The sequence below is a fragment of the Salmo trutta genome, chromosome 3 (assembly GCF_901001165.1).
Source record: "Salmo trutta chromosome 3, fSalTru1.1, whole genome shotgun sequence".
In the NCBI taxonomy this organism is placed as follows: Eukaryota; Metazoa; Chordata; class Actinopteri; order Salmoniformes; family Salmonidae; genus Salmo; species Salmo trutta.
The window spans coordinates 12,380,795-12,402,590 of NC_042959.1; the positions used below are offsets into that span (position 1 = coordinate 12,380,795).

Sequence of the window (21,796 nt, forward strand, 5' to 3'; positions counted from 1 at the left end):
CTGCTTCGGCAAAAGCAGCAAACAAATACCCACTGGGCATACCATGTTATTTCAATGTGGAGAATTGGGTCATATTTGGTACATACTTTGATCAGTGAGATTCCAACCTATTTTCACCCACTAAAAAGAAAACTACCAAAAGTTTATTGAATTCCCAATGTGTTATCACTATTATTTCAACCATCTAAAAACACAACCAACTTCCAATGGAAAATGAATGTCTGATTTTTGGTTTTGCAGTTTCCTAAATGTGTTATCACTGTACTTTCAACCATTTAAAAACACAACCAACTTCCAATAGAAAATGAATGTCTGATTTTTGGTTTTGCAGTTTCCTAAATGTGTTATCACTGTACTTTCAACCATTTAAAAACACAACCAACTTCCAAGAGAAAATGAATGTCTGATTTTTGGTTTTGCAGTTTCCTAAATGTGTTATCACTGTACTTTCAACCATTTAAAAACACAACCAACTTCCAATAGAAAATGAATGTCTGATTTTTGGTTTTGCAGTTTCCTAAATGTGTTATCACTGTGCTAACATTAGGCTATTGACTATCTTACAAAAAAGTAATATTGAGTTGTGTTTGGTTGAAAACGCAACCAAATATCAATATTTGAAGGAGATGTACACTGCCTTTAGAAAGTATTCATACCCCTTGAGTTATTGCACATTTTGTTGTGTTACAGCCTGAATTCAAAATTTATTAAATATATCATTTTCTCACCATCTACACACAATTCCCCATAATGGCAAAGTGAAAACAAGTTTTTAGACAATTATGAAAATGTATTGAAAACGAAATATAGAGAAATAACACATTTTCATAAGTATTCACACCCCTGAATCAACAATTTGTAGAAGCACCTTTGGCAGCGATTACAGCTGTGAGTCTTTCTGGGTAAGTCTCTAAGAGCATTCCACACCTGGATTGTGCAATATTTGCCCATTATTCTTTTCAGATTTATTCAAGATCTGTCAAATTGGTTATTGATCATTGCAAGACAACAATTTTCAGGTTTTGCCATAGATTTTCAAGTAGATTTAGCCTTGTGTTTTAGGTTATTGTCCTGCTAAAAGGTGAATTCATTTCCCAGTGTCTGGTGGAAAGCAGACTGAACCAGGTTTTCATCTTGGATTTTGCCTGTGGTTAGTTCCATTCCGTTTACAAAGAGGGGAAAAAGTATTTGATCCCCTGCTGATTTTGTATGTTTGCCCACTGACAAAGAAATGATCAGTCTATAATTTTAATGGTAGGTTTATTTGAACAGTGAGAGACAGAATAACAACAAAAATCCAGAAAAATGCATGTCAAAAATGTTATATATTGATTTGCATTTAAATGAGGGAAATAAGTATTTGACCCCCTCTGCAAAACATGACTTAGTACCCTTGTTGGCAATCACAGAGGTCAGACGTTTCTTGTAGTTGGCCACCAGGTTTGCACACATCTCAGGAGGGATTTTGTCCCACTCCTCTTTGCAGATCTTCTCCAAGTCATTAAGGTTTCGAGGCTGACGTTTGGCAACTCGAACCTTCAGCTCCCTCCACAGATTTTCTATGGGATTAAGGTCTGGAGACTGGCTAGGCCACTCCAGGACCTTAATGTGCTTTTTCTTGAGCCACTCCTTTGTTGCCTTGGCCGTGTGTTTTGGGTCATTGTCATGCTGGAATACCCATCCACGACCCATTTTCAATGCCCTGGCTGAGGGAAGGAGGTTCTCACCCAAGATTTGACGGTACATGGCCCCGTCCATCGTCCCTTTGATGCGGTGAAGTTGTCCTGTCCCCTTAGCAGAAAAACACCCCCAAAGCATAATGTTTCCACCTCCATGTTTGACGGTGGGGATGGTGTTCTTGGGGTCATAGGCAGCATTCCTCCTCCTCCAAACACGGCGAGTTGAGTTGTTGCCAAAGAGCTCCATTTTGGTCTCATCTGACCACAACACTTTCACCCAGTTGTCTTCTGAATCATTCAGATGTTCATTAGCAAACTTCAGATGGGCATGTATATGTGCTTTCTTGAGCAGGGGGACTTTGCGGGTGCTGCAGGATTTCAGTCCTTCACGGCGTAGTGTGTTACCAATTGTTTTCTTGGTGACTATGGTCCCAGCTGCCTTGAGATCATTGACAAGATCCTCCCGTGTAGTTCTGGGCTGATTCCTCACCGTTCTCATGATCATTGCAACTCCACGAGGTGAGATCTTGCATGGAGCCCCAGGCCGAGGAAGATTGACAGTTCTTTTATGTTTCTTCCTTTTGCGAATAATCGCACCAAATGTTGTCACCTTCTCACCAAGCTGCTTGGCAATGGTCTTGTAGCCCATTCCAGCCTTGTGTAGGTCTACAATCTTGTCCCTGACATCCTTGGAGAGCTCTTGGTGGTGGAGAGTTTGGTGGAGAGTTTGGAATCTGATTGATTGATTGCTTCTGTGGACAGGTGTCTTTTATACAGGTAACAAGCTGAGATTAGGAGCACTCCCTTTAAGAGTGTGCTTCTAATCTCAGCTCGTTACCTGTATAAAAGACCCCTGGGAGCCAGAAATATTTCTCATTGAGAGGGGGTCAAATACTTATTTCCCTCATTTAAAATGCAAATCAATTTATAACATTTTTGACATGCGTTTTTCAGGATTTTTTTGTTGTTATTCTGTCTCTCACTGTTCAAATAAACCTACCATTAAAATTATAGACTGATCCTTTCTTTGTCAGTGGGCAAACGTACAAAATCAGCAGGGGATCAAATACTTTTTTCCCTCAATGTATGTTACAGTTACAAGCATACCCATAACATGATGCAGCCACCACTATGAATGAAAATATGGAGAGTGGTACTCAGTCATGTGTTGTATTAGATTTGCCCCAAACATAACACTCAGGACAAAAAATTAATTGATGATATATGATTGATAAAGTATGGTTACATTTAATTTGCTCTGTTGAATCAACCCTTGGAATGACTTTGAAAGCAGCAGTGAATCTATTAAGTGGAGATTTCTCAACAATCCTTTTCATGATAGCACATTGGTAATAGTTAGTGCCTTTTGCACACACTGTATATAGACTTTCTTTTTTTTCTACTGTGTCATTGACTTGTTTATTGTGTTATTGGCTTGTTTATTGTTTACTCCATGTGTAACTCTGTGTTGTTTTCTGTGTCACACTGCTTTGCTTAATCTTGGCTAGGTCGCAGTTGTAAATGAGAACTTGTTGTCAACTAGCCTACCTGGTTATATAAAGGTGAAATAAATAAAATAAAAAAAAGTACAAATTAAACATATTTCATGATAACAATCATGTGTGAAACAACAGTAGATACCTTTTTTTCAAATCCAATGTATTTTCCATGTAGATTCCATGTCACAATACATTGACAAACTACATTGAAACAACGCTGATTTAACCAGTTTGTGCCCAATGGGTGTCCTGTCCAAAATTGTAATCAGTAACGTAACTTTTGGATTGCCCAAATGCAGTAATGTAAGTGGTTTACTTTCCATTTAAGAAGAATTAGAAGAAGATAAAAAGGATCTATCAAACACATTTGCTGTGTCATCATAGTGGTCTCTGATTGGTGGTCATCATTTGGTGTGTCATCATAGTGGTCTCTGATTGGTGGTCATCATTTGGTGTGTCATCATAGTGGTCTCTGATTGGTGGTCATCATTTGGTGTGTCATCATAGTGGTCTCTGATTGGTGGTCATCATTTGGTGTGTCATCATAGTGGTCTCTGATTGGTGGTCATCATTTGGTGTGTCTTCATAGTGGTCTCTGATTGGTGGTCACCATTTGGTGTGTCTTCAGAATGGTCTCTGATTGGTGGTCATCATTTGCTGTGTCATCATAGTGGTCTCTGATTGGTGGTCATCATTTGGTGTGTCATCATAGTGGTCTCTGATTGGTGGTCATCATTTGGTGTGTCATCATAGTGGTCTCTGATTGGTGGTCATCATTTGGTGTGTCATCATAGTGGTCTCTGATTGGTGGTCATCATTTGGTGTGTCATCATAGTGGTCTCTGATTGGTGGTCATCATTTGGTGTGTCTTCAGAATGGTCTCTGATTGGTGGTCATCATTTGGTGTGTCATCATAGTGGTCTCTGATTGGTGGTCATCATTTGGTGTGTCATCATAGTGGTCTCTGATTGGTGGTCATCATTTGGTGTGTCATCATAGTGGTCTCTGATTGGTGGTCATCATTTGGTGTGTCATCATAGTGGTCTCTGATTGGTGGTCATCATTTGGTGTGTCTTCATAGTGGTCTCTGATTGGTGGTCATCATTTGGTGTCTTCAGAATGGTCTCTGATTGGTGGTCATCATTTGGTGTGTCATCATAGTGGTCTCTGATTGGTGGTCATCATTTGGTGTGTCATCATAGTGGTCTCTGATTGGTGGTCATCATTTGGTGTGTCATCATAGTGGTCTCTGATTGGTGGTCATCATTTGGTGTGTCATCATAGTGGTCTCTGATTGGTGGTCATCATTTGGTGTGTCTTCATAGTGGTCTCTGATTGGTGGTCATCATTTGGTGTGTCTTCAGAATGGTCTCTGATTGGTGGTCATCATTTGGTGTGTCATCATAGTGGTCTCTGATTGGTGGTCATCATTTGGTGTGTCTTCATAGTGGTCTCTGATTGGTGGTCATCATTTGGTGTGTCTTCAGAATGGTCTCTGATTGGTGGTCATCATTTGGTGTGTCATCATAGTGGTCTCTGATTGGTGGTCATCATTTGGTGTGTCTTCATAGTGGTCTCTGATTGGTGGTCATCATTTGGTGTGTCTTCAGAATGGTCTCTGATTGGTGGTCATCATTTGGTGTGTCATCATAGTGGTCTCTGATTGGTGGTCATCATTTGGTGTGTCATCATAGTGGTCTCTGATTGGTGGTCATCATTTGGTGTGTCATCATAGTGGTCTCTGATTGGTGGTCATCATTTGGTGTGTCTTCAGAATGGTCTCTGATTGGTGGTCATCATTTGGTGTGTCATCATAGTGGTCTCTGATTGGTGGTCATCATTTGGTGTGTCATCATAGTGGTCTCTGATTGGTGGTCATCATTTGGTGTGTCTTCAGAGTGGTCTCTGATTGGTGGTCATCATTTGGTGTATCTTCATAGTGGTCTCTGATTGGTGGTCAGACTTACTCGGGTGGAACAAACTTAAACTTGCGCCTTTTTTCAATGCCGAATCGAATGTCATTGAGAAAACACAAACATCCTTTCTGAATTTAAAAGTAATCCAAGAAGTAATCATCTAGTTATTCAAATGTATCTGTAAGCTCATTACAATATTAGCTGGCAACGTTACTGATTACAGTTCCAGTTTTTTTGTAATCAGATTGCATAACTGATTACATGTAATCAGTTACTCCCCAACCCTACACAAACACCTCCTTCTCTCCTTCTCTCTCTTTCTTACCTAACATGCCCAGCCCTAGGCTCCTCTCCTCTCTCAGCATGTAGTAGTAACTCTAGAGAGGAGAGTTTATCAGAGGCACTAGAGTCAGTCTGAGCTCTAATGAACAACTTTATATTCTCTAACTCTCTCTCGCTCTCTCTGCAATCCATCTCCACATAAACCAGACACCCTAGGGCTAGCAGTCAAGGCCTGGACAAGCTCTCTCTCTTTCAATTCAATTACATTCAAAGGGGCTTTATTGGCATGGGAAGCCTATGTTTACATTGCCCATGCAAGTTTTGTATCTCTCTCTGTCTCTCCTACTCTTGTACAGATGTGGTATTCGTGGTCGAGTCACACATCAGGTGTTTTTGTGTGTTTGTTTCTGTATGTGTGCGTGTTTGTGTGTCTCTGTCTCTATCTCTCTGTCTCTGTTTCTCCCTCTCTGTCTCCCTCTGTCTCCCTCTCTGTCTCTCTCTTTGTCTCCCTCCCTGTCTTGCCCTCTCTGTCTCTCTCTCTCTGTTTCTCCCTCTTTATCTCCCTCTCTGTTTCTCCTTCTCCCTCTGTTTCTCCCTCCCTCCCTCGCTTCCCCTCTCTCCACCCATCCTTCCTGTCATCCTCTGTGTGGCCTTCTGCAGCTTGTTTAATTACTGTCTGGTAGAGGAGAGGAGAAGGCCTGGCTGGTCAGTTCTGCTGTTAGAACCATACGTTGATAGATGTGACATTTACAATCTCTCTCATTAATCAGAGAGCTGCCAGAACAGTCAACAGGGTTAGCTGCACAGTAAACATACATTAACTATGCAAGCAAGCACGCACGCACGCACACACACACACACAGGTTCTGCAACACTAAACACACATGGTCATATAATATCTACACTACAGATCATTGTCTTTCTGAGGAAAGACATTTCCTCTGTCTGTCCGTGTATGTGTCTATCTGTGTGAGTGTGTGTGTCTGTCTGTATGTGTGTGTCTGTCTGTGAGTGTGTGTGTGTGTGTCTGTCTGTGAGTGTGTGTGTCTGTCTGTCTGTCTGTCTGTCTGTCTGTCTGTCTGTCTGTCTGTCTGTCTGTCTGTCTGTCTGTCTGTCTGTCTGTCTGTCTGTGTGTGTGTGTCTGTCTGTGAGTGTGTGTGTGTGTGTGTGTGTGTGTGTGCCTGTCTGTGAGTGTGTGTGTGTGTGTGTGTGTGTGTGTGTGTGTGTGTGTCTGTCTGTGAGTGTGTGTGTGTCTGTCTGTGAGTGTGTGTGTGTGTGTCTGTGAGTGTGTGTGTGTCTGTCTGTGAGTGTGTGTGTGTGTGTCTTCACACCAGGTGGGGGGGTGGGGGGGACCCTGTGGGTACTGTGAATTTAATATGGGTTACTGGAAGACTGGCAGGAACCTCCACACTAATATAGACTACTATGGAGAACTAAAGAAGTAGACTGGCAGGAACCTCCACGCTAATATAGACTACTATGGAGAACTAAAGAAGTAGACTGGCAGGAACCTCCACGCTAATATAGACTACTATGGAGAACTAAAGAAGTAGACTGGCAGGAACCTCCACGCTAATATAGACTACTATGGAGAACTAAAGAAGTAGACTGGCAGGAACCTCCACGCTAATATAGACTACTATGGAGAACTAAAGAAGTAGACTGGCAGGAACCTCCACGCTAATATAGACTACTATGGAGAACTAAAGAAGTAGACTGGCAGGAACCTCCACGCTAATATAGACTACTATGGAGAACTAAAGAAGTAGACTGGCAGGAACCTCCACGCTAATATAGACTACTATGGAGAACTAAAGAAGTAGACTGGCAGGAACCTCCACACTAATATAGACTACTATGGAGAACTAAAGAAGTAGACTGGCAGGAACCTCCACACTAATATAGACTACTATGGAGAACTAAAGAAGTAGACTGGCAGGAACCTCCACGCTAATATAGACTACTATGGAGAACTAAAGAAGTAGAGGAAAGAACAGCAAGAAAGGAAGGAGGAGAGGAAATGAAAAGAGTGAAAGGAAGAGGAGCTAGAGAAGAAGGGTAATGAGGGAGGATGGAGGGAGAGGAAGAGGAGCTAGAGGAGAAGGGTAATGAGGGAGGAGAGAGGGAGAGGAAGAGGAGCTAGAGGAGAAGGGTAATGAGGGAGGGAGGGAGAGGAAGAGGAGCTAGAGGAGAAGGGTAGCAGATGGAAGGGGGGAGTGAGAGGAAAGAGAGGAAGAGGAGCTACAGTAGAGGAGAAGGGTAAAGAGGGAGGAGGGAGGGAGAGGAAAGAAAGGAAGAGAAGTGAGAGAGTGACGTGGAGAACATCAGAGGATGAGAAGAGGTGTGGGAAAGGAGAGATGGAGGACGGAGTGAAGGAGTGATGGAGAGAAGGAGAGATTCGATCCTCACCACTCTCACCGGGCCAGTCGATGGGTTATATGATCACTGATAACCAGCACCCATTCAGCCAATGTTCAGCTGAAAGGGACTCAGTCTCACGCCTACCCACTGATACAAGCACAGACGGATCAATATTGTGCAACTGGGAGAACAAGGAAAATCAGTTATAGTCATGTGAACAGTGTACTGTGGTGGAGTAGCTTTGACAGACCGAGAAAGTTCATGACAACAGGAAACAGAGAGCAGTGTGGTCTTTTCTTTTGGCGTAAAAATAACATCATTATATCTTCATCAAAGTTAATAATCTGTAGGTTGATGAATAACTAACAATCTAACGGGGTCAGCTGAAATATCAAAACTCGCCTCTAGTCGCATTCAAAGAGGAAGCCCAAAATATCTTTGGAGTTCTACACTGACCGTAGAATACATTAAGAACATGTTCCTAATATTGAGTTGCACCCCCTCTCAGAACAGCCTCAATTCATCGGGGCATAGACTCAACAAGGTGTCGAAAGCGTTCCACAGGGATGCTGGACCATGTTGACTACAATGCTTCCCACAGTTGTGTCAAGTTGGCTGGATGTTCTTTGGGTGGTGGACCGTTCTTGACACACACAGGAAACTGTTGAGCACGAAAAACCCAGCAGCGTTGCAGTTGTTGACACACTCAAACCGGTGCGCCTGGCACCTACTACCATACCCCGTTCAAAAGCACTTAAATACTTGTCTTGCCCATTCACCCTCTGAATGGCACACATACACAATCCATGTCTCAATTGTCTCAAGGTTAAAACATCCTTCTTTAACCTGTCTTCTCCCTTTCATCTACACTGGTTGAAGTGGATTTAACAAGTCACATCAATAAGGGATCATAGCTTTCACCTGGATTCACCTGGTCAGTCTGTTATGGAAAGAGCAGGGGTTCCTAATGTTTTGTACTCAGTGTAAGTTGGCTTCCTATTGTACCATGCTGTGGACTCTGTGTGCATGACTGAAAAGTTTTGATATATTTTCTCTCTCTCTCTCTCTCTCTCTCTCCATCTCTCTCTCTCCATCCCTCTCTCTCTCCATCCCTCTCTCTCCATCCCTCTCTCTCTCTCCATCTCTCTCTCTCCATATCTCTCTCTCTATCACTCTATCGCTCTCTCTCCCTCGCCCTCTCTTCGTGGTGTGACAGTGCATATGGTGCAGCAACACTGTTGGGCTCCAGAGGTCACACTACCCACGATGCATCTGTAGACGGAGGGATGTGATAGGCTGAGGGAGGAGGAATCGACCAGTCAAATCACCCAGTGGTCCATAGTATTGCTGTCTCTCTTCTCCCTCCCACACTGTCTTTCTCTCTCTCAACTCTCCCTCTCGCTGCTTACAAGACAAGGAAAACAAAGCTTAGTGCAGATCGATTCCATCTATCTATCTCTCTTCTCATCTGTAGTCTCTCTCTCCCTCCCTCCCTCCTCCTTCCTCCCTCCCTCCATCTCTCATTGTCTGAGCTAGGAAAACAGAGCTTAGTGCAGATCAATGGTATAGACTCAGAGCTCCCTTTCTGTCTCTTCCCAGTCTCTGTCTCTTCCCAGTCTCTGTCTCTTCCCAGTCTCTGTCTCTTCCCAGTCTCCATCGCTTCCCGGGTCTCCATCGCTTCCCGGGTCTCCATCTCTTCCCGGGTCTCCATCGCTTTCCGGGTCTCCGTCGCTTTCCGGGTCTTTCCCGGGTCTCCGTCGCTTCCCGGGTCTCCGTCGCTTCCCGGGTCTCCGTCGCTTCCCGGGTCTCCGTCGCTTCCCGGGTCTCCGTCTCTTCCCGGGTCTCCGTCTCTTCCCAGTCTCCGTCTCTTCCCAGTCTCCGTCTCTTAAAAGTCTCCGTCTCTTCCCAGTCTCTGTCTCTTCCCAGTCTCTGTCTCTTCCCAGTCTCTGTCTTTCTCCCACTCTGCCTTTCTCCCACTCTGCCTCCCTATCTTCCTCCCTCTCTGCTCTCTCTGTCTGAGCTAGGGAAATAGAGTTTAGTAATGATCAATGGCCTAGACTCAGATGGTCTAGAATCAGATGATCATAGACTCAGATGGTCATAGACTCAGATGGTCATAGACTCAGATGGTCATAGACTCAGATGGTCATAGACTCAGATGGTCATAGACTCAGATGTCATAGACTCAGATGGTCAGACTCAGATGGTCATAGACTCAGATATTATAGACTCAGATGGTCTAGACTCAGGTGGTCATAGACTCAGGTGGTCATAGACTCAGATATTATAGACTCAGATATTATAGACTCAGATGGTCATAGACTCAGATATTATAGACTCAGATATTATAGACTCAGATGGTCATAGACTCAGATGGTCATAGACTCAGATGGTCATAGACTCAGATGGTCATAGACTCAGGTGGTCATAGACTCAGGTGGTCATAGACTCAGGTGGTCATAGACTCAGGTGGTCATAGACTCAGATATTATAGACTCAGATATTATAGACTCAGATGGTCATAGACTCAGATGATCATAGACTCAGATGATCATAGACTCAGATGATCATAGACTTAGATGGTCTCGACTCAGATGGTCTAGACTCAGATGGTCTCGACTCAGATGGTCTCGACTCAGATGGTCTCGACTCAGATGGTCTCGACTCAGATGGTCTCGACTCAGATGGTCTCGACTCAGATGGTCTCGACTCAGATGGTCTAGACTCAGATGGTCTAGACTCAGATGGTCTAGACTCAGATGTCATAGACTCAGATGTCATAGACTCAGATGGTCTAGACTCAGATGGTCTAGACTCAGATGGTCATAGACTCAGATGGTCATAGACTCAGATGGTCATAGACTCAGATGGTCTAGACTCAGATGGTCAGACTCAGATGGTCTAGACTCAGATGGTCAGACTCAGATATTATAGACTCAGATGGTCTAGACTTAGATGGTCATAGACTCAGATGGTCTAGACTCAGATGGTCTAGACTCAGATGGTCTAGACTCAGATGGTCTAGACTCAGATGGTCATAGACTCAGATGGTCATAGACTCAGATGGTCATAGACTCAGATGGTCATAGACTCAGATGGTCATAGACTCAGATGGTCTAGACTCAGATGGTCTAGACTCAGATGGTCTAGACTCAGATGGTCTAGACTCAGATGGTCTAGACTCAGATGGTCTAGACTCAGATATTATAGACTCAGATGGTCATAGACTCAGATGGTCATAGACTCAGATGGTCTAGACTCAGATGGTCTAGACTCAGATATTATAGACTCAGATATTATAGACTCAGATGGTCTACTCAGATGGTCTAGACTCAGATGGTATAGACTTAGATGGTCATAGACTCAGATGGTCATAGACTCAGATGGTCTAAACTCAGATGTTATAGACTCAGATGGTCTAGACTCAGATGGTCTAGACTCAGATGGTCTAGACTCAGATGGTCATAGACTCAGATGTTATAGACACAGAGTCAATTTGACTCTCTCTGTCTCTCTCCCTTCTTCCCTCCCTCCCTCTTTCTCTGTCTGAGGTAGGGAACCAGAGCTTCAACATCTAGTTATACCATAGTAGCACTAACAAAATCAGTGAGAATTTGTCTAAAAACAGACATCTTCCTCTTCTTCTAGGTTCTAGGTACGTATACAATTATGTTCAGTTCACAACTAGCGTAAGCAAGATGCAATAGATGGTATAAAATACAGTATTTACATATGGATGAGCAATGACTGAGTAGCATAGGCAAGATGCAATAGATGGTATAAAATACAGTATTTACATATGGATGAGCAATGACTGAGTAGCGTAGGCAAGATGCAATAGATGGTATAAAATACAGTATTTACATATGGATGAGCAATGACTGAGTAGCATAGGCAAGATGCAAAAGATGGTATAAAATACAGTATATCCTCTTATGGCTAGGGGGCAGTATTTTCACGGCTGGATAAAAAACGTACCCGATTTAATCTGATTATTAGTCCTGCCCAGAAACTAGAATATGCATATAATTATTAGCTTTGGAGAGAAAACACTCCACAGTTTCTGAAACTGTTTGAATGGTGTCTGTGAGTATAACAGAACTCCTACGGCAGGCAAAAACCTGAGATGCTTCTGTTCAGGAAGTACCCTGTTTGAACATTTCTTGCCCTTGTTGATTCTCTATCTATTACAAGGGATCTCTGCTGTTACGTGACACTTCCCATGTCTCCAATGAAGTCTCAGAGCCCGGGAAAAACAGGAATGACGTAATTCAAAGCCCTGGCTGAAGCACACGAGAGCAAAAGCTGAGTGGTCACTCAGTGGACTAAGCCTTACGCTCGCGACCCGCCCCGCCCCCGGCTTTCGGTTTTTCCCTCAGTATACAGACAGGCAGATTCCCGGTCGGAATATTATCGCTTTTCTACGAGATAAATTGCATAAAAATTGGTTTTAAACAGCGGTTGACATGCTTCGAAGTACGGTAATGGAATATTTAGACATTTTTTGTCAAATTCTGCGTCATGCTCGTGGCCGAGATTTAGCGTTGGGATAGTGTCTAGAACGCACGAACAAAACGTCTTGATGGAACATAACGATGGATTATTTGGGACCAAACCTACATTTGTTATTGAAGTAGAAGTCCTGTCAGTGTATTCTGACGAAGAACAAGCAAGGTAAGAACATTTTTCTTATAGAAAATGTGATTTTGGTGAAGGCTAAACTGTTTGCGTGTCTAAATAGCTAGCCCTGTGATGCCGGGCTATGTACTTAGATTATTGCAAAATGTGCTTCATCCGAAAAGCTATTTTAAAATCGGACATATCGAGTGCATAGAGGAGTTCTGTATCTATAATTCTTAAAATAATTGTTATGCTTTTTGTGAACGTTTATCGTGAGTAATTTAGTAAAATCACCGGAAGTGTTCGGTGGGAATGCTAGTTCTGAACGTCACATGCTAATGTAAAAAGCTGGTTTTTGATATAAATATGAACTTGATTGAACAGACATGCATGTATTGTATAACATAATGTCCTAGGTGTGTCATCTGATGAAGATCATAAAAGGTTAGTGCTGCATTTAGCTATGGTTTATGTGACATGATATGCTAGCTTGAAAAATGGGTGTCTGATTATTTCTGGCTGGGTACTGTTACGAACCGGCTCAGAGTTCGCAACAAAAGGGAGACAACGTGGAGACAAGGAGTATCAAAATATATATTTATTAAATAAAGTAACTAAGTAATTAACAATGGTGTGTGTAATCAGTAATCAGTAGTGTAAGTGAGTGTTTTGCATACCTGAATGTGATAATGCAGGGTGTTGAAAGGTGCCAAAGCAAATAACCAAAAAGCCACAAAACTACACAACCAAAATCAACAAAGTGTCTGCGTGGAGAGAGTCTCCCAATGACTGTGGAAGAGGTGTCTTTATCCTGGCACACACCCGAGCCCAGGTGTTTCCCATCTAGCTGACGACCCTTCCCACTCCGCCCACTGGCATCCTAATAAGGAACAAGAGCAAAGAGAGAAAATACAGCAGACAGAGTGGGAGGGTCGTCACACCCCCCCCATAAAACCGGGGACCAACAAGGACCCCGGAACAACGTACCAGCCTCTGCCTCCCAAATTGACAAGGGGTTAAGTGTTCACAGTTCCACCTGCCCCAACCAACCTCCTCCCCAGACCTCAGCAACCTTTACACAGGAAGCAACTTTTAAGAGGAAAGAAGAAAACGAGACCAGGAGGGAACAGACAGGAACGACAGAACATGACAACACCAAACAACGGTCAGTCACGTAAATATTCAGGAACAGGGCGCACGAGAGAGCGCATCAGCAATCACGTTATCAGTTCCCCGGATATGCCTCACATCGAGATGGAAGGATTGTAAAAATAAACACCATCTCATTATCCTCTGATTAGGACACATCATGGACCTGAAAAAGTGAGAGGGTTATGGTCGGTGTAGACCACAATAGGTACTACTCCCGACCCAACATACCCTTCAAAGTGTTGTAGCGCCCAAATGAGTGCTAGCGCTTCTTTTTCCATGACCGAGTAGTTCAACTGATAATGGTTAAACTTTTTGGAAAAGAAACTAACAGGCCTCTCAACCCCAAATTGACACAGGCCTCTGCCTCCCAAATTGACAAGGGGTTAAGTGTTCACAGTTCCACCTGCCCCAACCAACCTCCTCCCCAGACCTCAGCAACCTTTACACAGGAAGCAACTTTTAAGAGGAAAGAAGAAAACGAGACCAGGAGGGAACAGACAGGAACGACAGAACATGACAACACCAAACAACGGTCAGTCACGTAAATATTCAGGAACAGGGCGCACGAGAGAGCGCATCAGCAATCACGTTATCAGTTCCCCGGATATGCCTCACATCGAGATGGAAGGATTGTAAAAATAAACACCATCTCATTATCCTCTGATTAGGACACATCATGGACCTGAAAAAGTGAGAGGGTTATGGTCGGTGTAGACCACAATAGGTACTACTCCCGACCCAACATACCCTTCAAAGTGTTGTAGCGCCCAAATGAGTGCTAGCGCTTCTTTTTCCATGACCGAGTAGTTCAACTGATAATGGTTAAACTTTTTGGAAAAGAAACTAACAGGCCTCTCAACCCCAAATTGACACAGGCCTCTGCGTCCCAAATTGACACAGGCCTCTGCGTCCCAAATTTACGAGAGGTTACATGTTCACCTTCCACTTGCCCCAGCCAACCTCCTTCTCCCCAGACCTCAGCAACCTTTGTGTACAGGAAGCAACATTTAAGAGGAAAGGAGAACACAAGACCAGGAGGGAACAGACAGGAAAGTTAGAACATGACAAAACCAAACAATGGTCAGTCACATAACACTCAGGAACAGGGCGCACAAGAGACCACATCAGCTACAAACGCAAACATATCCCAACGGTTCAGTCACAACTCAACGGTTGTCATTTCCCAACGATTCATAGTCACGCCAACGATTCATAGTCACTAAACTCATAACGAATACGAGTACAGACTAGAGGGTGTAATAAAGGCAAAAATGTCATGTGCCCTACTCGTCAGTGGCACCTGCCAATAGCACAATAACAGGTCAAATTTGCTCACAAACTTAGCTGCGCCGACTTGATCAACGCAGTCCTCCATCTGAGGAAGAGGAAATTAATCCGGCTTAGTGACTCCGTTTACATTACGGTGGTCCGTTCCATCCGGTTTACTGACCAAGATACAGGGAGAAGCCCAACTGGAGAAAGAAGGCTCTGCTATCTTACTCTCCAGCATGTACCTGACCTCAGCATCCAGACAACGCAGTTTCTCTACAGAGACTCTATAGAACCGCTGACGAATGGGGTCAGCATCTCCAATGTCCATATCATGCTCTATCAAGTTTGTACGTGTAGGTGTCACAGAAAACAAACCTGGAATTTTCCGAATCAGACCAACCAGCTCTTTCCGCCCATCAACAGGTAGCTGAGTAAAATGGCTATCCAAAATATCCAGTGTCTCAGAATGTTTCAATCTACCCTGCAGTATGCAATCATCGGGACCAGGAACATTTTTTTCCTCATGCACAGACCTAGCATTAAAAGAACCAAGGGAAGTAACGTTATCAGCCAAACGAACAGGTTTACCATCCTTTGTAGACACCCACTTTCTCATCAGAACATCCTCTTGGAGAAAATAACCATGTGCGACATCTCCCAACTGTTCCACAGGCACAATTTGGTCACGCAACTCTTCTAATGTGGGGTCAGTCCGTGGCGCATTGTTTAGATCGGAGCGGAGTACAGACAACGGAATAACAGGGAAAACAGTGAGAGACTTCTTTGTGGTATTCTCATTTACCGGAGCAGGGACCAGGTCACCATGGCTCATAGACCGCGTCACTGCACCCGCAGAGAACACCGCTGGGAACCTCTGTGCACTCTCATCAGGAATCCCTACAATTGACGGTTTAGTGGAAACCACTAGAGATGGAAACACGACAGGCCACACACACTCACCAGCCAAGTTATTCCCAAGGATAACGTCGATACCCTCAATAGGCAACGAAGGATGCACCCCCACAACAACCTCACCTTTCACCAGTCCACAATCCAATATCAGTTTATGCAATGGAACTGACAGATTGTTCAAACCTATTCCCCTAATTAGAACACTATTCCCAGAATCAGTCTCAGCAGAGAAGGGTAACACAGATTCCAACACAAACGATTCCGAGGCACCTGTGTCTCGTAGGATCTTCACTGGCACTAGGTTCTTACTTCCTAACATAGACAAAACCCTCCGTAACGAAAGGTAAATAGCCTGGGTCAATATGAACTTTCACATGGCCCTTGGCCTGAGACAATGTTTCAGGAGTAAACTGATGTGGAACAGACGCAGCTAACGCCGTAGGCCTAGATTTAACGTTAGCACACGTACTGAATTTACCCCTAGACCTGAGAACCGGACATTCATTTTTCCAATGACCTGAGCCGTGACAGTAGTGACACTCTTGACCAAAGTCAGTTTTACCACGGGAGTCAGGCTCAACCCTAGTTGAATAAAACTCTGCCCGTGAACCAGAGCATCTCTGTGAGCGAGACCCAAATCTCTCCGAACGCCCCCACTCACTCCAAGTACGGGGTTCTACAAAAACACTTTTGTGAGTCAAAACATATTCGTCTGCCAAAACCGCAGCTTCAGCGACAGTTTTAACTTTCCGTTCGTTAATGTACGTGGCTATATGATCAGGGATTGTGTCCTTAAATTGTTCTAGCATAATCAGATCACACAGCCCTTGAAAAGTCATAACCGCAGAGGCGGAACACCAGCGATTAAACTGTGAAGATAATTTTCGCGCAAACTCAACATGAGTCTGCTTATCATCCCTTTCTAAAGTTCTAAATCGTTGGCGGTAAGCCTCAGGAACCAATTTGTAAATCTGTAACACCGCCGTTTTAACCTTATCATAACTGACACTGTCGGCTACACTAAGAGCTGAATATGCTTCCTGCGCTTTACCAGTCAGCACACATTGCAACATTAAAGTGCGATCAGAATCAGGCCAACTCCTAGCGTTAGCAACACGCTCAAACAACGAAAAGAATGTCTCAGGGTCCCTTTCATTAAACTGAGGCAACAACCGTAAATTCCCAACAATGTCAAATGTGTCCGGGGCACGACCAAAAGAGGAACGATTCCTAAGTAAATCTGCGTCACCTTCCCAGAGCAAACTCTCTCCTGAGAGCTTTCCTTCCCTAACCAACTCTAGTCGCTCTTGTTGCAGCTTGATTTTAGCACGCTCAATATCCTGTTTAAATTCCAATTCCTTTTCATATTTCAACCGATCAGCACGCTCCATATCCTGTTTAAATTCCAATTCCTTTTCATATTTTAACTGATCAGCAGCCAATTCCTTTTCATATTTCAACCGATCAGCACGCTCCATATCCTGTTTAAATTCCAATTCCTTCTCATATTTTACACGATCGTGCTCTATCTGTAACAGAAGCAGCTCTTTCTGCTGTTCAAAAAGAAGATTACTAGGACTAACCGATGGAGCGGTAATTGTGACATATCGGGGAGACGGCGAGTCCTCAGCAGAGGCTGCTCTAGTGGTAACGTCAAGAATACCACTCTCCATCAGATTGGCCTTCAATATTAACCTAATAGAATTTTTTAGACGTTTATCACTAATTTCAACCTTGTAGTGTTCAGCAACCTTCAACAGCTGTTCTTTAGTACATAAGTCTAACAGTTCCTCTGATGGAAAGCGAATGAACTCGTCTACATTAGACGCCATAGTCAGAGAGAGAAAAAAAAAAAATTCTCACTCAACCCCTCTGAGCACCCCAGACCACAACAAGAGAAATAACAATCACACTGGTACCACAGAAAAGAGATGAGATATGGAGCTTCCCCAAAACCTACAATAACTCAACCCTAGTCTTCATGCAGATTTGCGGTGGGTAATTATGCACTGTAGCCCACTGGCGAGGAAGTAACCCCCCAGCACGCTGGTAGATTCCACCAAGCCACGGATGTGCCCCCGAGACAACTGCTCAGTCCACAGACACCACACAAAAATAACAAACATTAACAATGCCCAACATATTCCAAAAATGAAATACGTCGCTAAGCCTATCAGAGGAAAAAGGCTATAGCTCCTGGTGGTAAGGTTCACTACCCTAACCAAATCTCCCACCGAGGTACACAGCTGATTGCACTCACGTCCTCAGACCAATGTCCCAACAGCAAGTAGAACAAGCGTTTCCAGGGTGGGCAGGGCCTGGAAACTAACCAATGCACTCTCTCCAACACAGCACACAAACCAAACAAACAAAAGCAACCAGTACTGAGCACCAAACTCAAACTAACAAAATCTACAAACAAAGTACCTACGGAATTTAACATACCTCCACGTTTTCTCCCAAACACAATCCGTTCAAAATCCCGGATGAGCCCCCACTTGTTACGAACCGGCTCAGAGTTCGCAACAAAAGGGAGACAACGTGGAGACAAGGAGTATCAAAATATATATTTATTAAATAAAGTAACTAAGTAATTAACAATGGTGTGTGTAATCAGTAATCAGTAGTGTAAGTGAGTGTTTTGCATACCTGAATGTGATAATGCAGGGTGTTGAAAGGTGCCAAAGCAAATAACCAAAAAGCCACAAAACTACACAACCAAAATCAACAAAGTGTCTGCGTGGAGAGAGTCTCCCAATGACTGTGGAAGAGGTGTCTTTATCCTGGCACACACCCGAGCCCAGGTGTTTCCCATCTAGCTGACGACCCTTCCCACTCCGCCCACTGGCATCCTAATAAGGAACAGGAGCAAAGAGAGAAAATACAGCAGACAGAGTGGGAGGGTCGTCACAGTACTCTGCTGACATTATCTAATGTTTTGCTTTCGCTGTAAAGCCTTTTTGAAATCGGACAGTGTGGTTAGATAAAGGAGAGTCTTGTCTTTAAATAGCTGTAAAATAGTCATATGTTTGAAAAATGGAAGTTTTCGGATTTTAGAGGAGTTTGTATTTCGCGCCCCGCCCATCATTGGATATTGGAGCAGACGTTCCGCTAGCGGAACGTGTAGATGTAAGAGGATATACATATGAGATGAGTAATGCAAGATATGTAAACATTATTAAAGTGACTAGTGATCCATTTATTAAAGTGGCCAATGATTTCATGTCTGTATGTAGGCAGCAGCCTCTCTGAGTTAGTGATGGCTGTTTAACAGTCTGATGGCCTTGAGATAGAAGCTGTTTTTCAGTCTCTCTGTCCCAGTTTTGATGCACCTGTACTGACCTCACCTTCTGGATGGTAGCGGGGTGAAAAGGCAGTGGCTCGGGTGGTTGTTGTCCTTGATGATCTTTTTGGCCTTCCTGTGACATCGGGTGTTGTAGGTGTCCTGGAGGGCAGGTAGTTTGCCCCCGGTGATGCGTTGTGCAGACTGCACCACCCTCTGGAAAGCCCTGCCGTTATGGGCGGTGCAGTTGCCGTACCAGGCGTTGATGCAACCCGACAGGATGCTCTTAATTGTGCATCTGTGAAAGTTTGAGAGGGTTTTAGGTGACAAGCCACATTTCTTCAGCCCCCTGAGGTTGAAGAGGTACTGTTGCCCCTTCTTCACCACACTGTCTGTGCAGGTAGACCATTTCAGTTTGTCCGTGATGTGTACGCCGAGGAACTTAAAACTTTCCACCTTCTCCACTACTGTCCCGTTGATGTGGATAGAGGGGGTGCTCCCTCTGCTGTTTCCTGAAGTCCACGATCATCTCCTTTGTTTTGTTGACATTGAGTGAGAGGTTGTTTTCCTGACAGCACACTCCGATTGCCCTCACCTCCTCCCTATAGGCTGTCTCGTCATTGTTGGTAATCAAGCCTGCTACTGTTGTGTCGTCTGCAAACTTGATGATTGAGTTGGAGGCGTGCATGGCCACGCAGTCATGGGTGAACAGGGAGTACAGGAGGGGGCTGAGCACGCACCCTTGTGGGGCCCCAGTGTTGATGATCAGCTTAGTGGAGATGTTGTTTCCTACCTTCACCACCTGGGGGCGGCCCGTCAGGAAGTCCAGGACCCAATTTCACAGGGCAGCGTTGAGACCCAGGGCCTCAAGATTAATGATGAGCTTGGAAGGTACTATGGTGTTGAATGCTGAGCTGCAGTCAATCCTTACATAGGTATTTCTCCTGTCCAGGTGGGATAGGGCAGTGTGCAGTGTGATGGTGAGTGCATCGTCTGTGGACCTATTGGGGCGATACCCAAATTGAAGTTGGTCTAGGGTGGCCGGTAAGGTGGAGGTGATATGATCCTTGACTAGTCTCTCAAAGCACTTCATGATGACAGAAGTGAGTGCTACTGGGCGAGAGTCATTTAGTTCAGTTACCTTTGCCTTCTTGGGTACAGGAACAATGGTGGACATCTTGAAGCATGTGGGGACACGGTTTTAATAGCCACGGTTGGTACAACATCTCCTATGCACTTCCTTATAAACTCACTCATCGAATCAGCGTATAAATTGTTATTATTCTCTGAGGCTACCGGGAACATGTCCCAGTCCGTGTGATTAAAATTATCATGATTGGTCAGATCCGATTGGTCAGATCAGCGTTGAATTGTCCTTGTCACGAGTACATCCTGTTTGAGTTTCTATAGGAGCAAAATGCTCCTCCCTATAGGGAGGAGCAAAATGGAGTCGTGGTCAGATTTGCTGACGGGAGGACGGACGGACGGGGGGGGGGAGGCATTGTATGCATCGCGGAAGTTAGAGTAGCAGTGATCCAGAGTTTTGCAAGCGCGAGAACTACAGTCAGTATGCTGATAGAACTTAGGTTGTCTTGTTCTCAGATTTGCTTTGTTAAAATCCCCAGCTACAATAAATGCAGCCTCGGGATATATGGTTTCCAGTTTGCATAAAGTCCAGTGAAGTTTCTTGAGGGCCGTGATGGTATTGGCTTGAGGGGGGATATACACGGCTGTGACAATAACCGACGAGAATTCTCTTGGGAGATAATATGGTCCGTATGAGACCGTCTGAGACTGTATGAGACCGCATGAGACCGTATGAGACCGTATGAGACCGTATAAGACTGTATGAGACCGTCTGAGACCATATGAGACTGTATGAGACTGTATGAGACCGCATGAGACCGTATGAGACCGTATGAGACCGTATAAGACCGTATGAGACCGTATGAGACCGTATGAGACCATATGAGACCATATGAGACCGTACGAGACCTAATGGGACCTTATGAAGACAATTTAGAGTGTGAATGCGTGAGAGTAGGTATGATGGTGTTTGTATGTGGGGTGAAAGTGGAGTTAAGAGAGAAGGTAGGGGCTAAGACACGTCTGTACATCTAGATCAAACCAAGGGCATATATACAGTCAAGCTACCAAATATACTACATAATACCTCCCTATGCATGTTCGGTATATGGGGAGTAACCTTAGCCATCCATCAATCCATGGAGGCCCGGTCCAGACACCCACCTTGCCTGTTGTACTCATCTGCCTTGTGGTGCACCAGATCAGCTACAGTGCAGCCCCCGTAGACCAGCCTTTGGTCGTGGTGGTCGAAGGCCTTGAGCGTCTCACTGGAGCTGTAGGACTTCTGAGTGGTCACGCGGCACTCCTCTGTGTCCAGGGAAGAGGTGATGTATTGGGGGTCTTTACCACAACGAGCCCTGGTCAGAGAGCGCTGCTGGTGCTGCTGCTGCCCCCGACGGTCCTTTAGATCCATGTCGGGAGAGGGGGAGGAAGGGGGGTAGAGAGACAGGGAGGAGGAAGGTTTGGAGGCCTCCTAGAGGGGTGTGACAGTCAAACTCGTCTTCAGTCACCTAGAGGAAATGAGAGAGAGGGGGAGAAACATGTCAGAATGAATGAAAAAGAGAGGCCATTTATACGAGTCATCTTAGTAGTACCAGTAAAATACATTTTGCAAGATAGAAAGCAGATTTTTGGGGAGGAAGAGAAGGTATTTTCAGGAAATGGGTCTATTAAAGGCTATTTTAAAACAATAGAGAAGGAATACAGAGAACGATGATGTTCTGCTGATGACAG

The 21,796-nt window shown here is 44.4% G+C and overlaps 1 protein-coding gene across 1 annotated transcript in view; it reads right to left on the reverse strand.

Annotated features, from left to right (window-relative positions):
* The window catches only part of LOC115168418 (teneurin-2), a gene marked incomplete in the record, with an annotated part of 309,391 nt that extends 287,838 nt beyond the window's left edge, over positions 1 to 21,553 (reverse strand). Inside the window, 1 exon segment of the mRNA XM_029723673.1 lies at positions 21,227 to 21,553. Within this exon segment, the coding sequence (XP_029579533.1) occupies positions 21,227 to 21,476 (250 nt within the window).
* Positions 21,554 to 21,796: the final 243 nt, after the last annotated feature.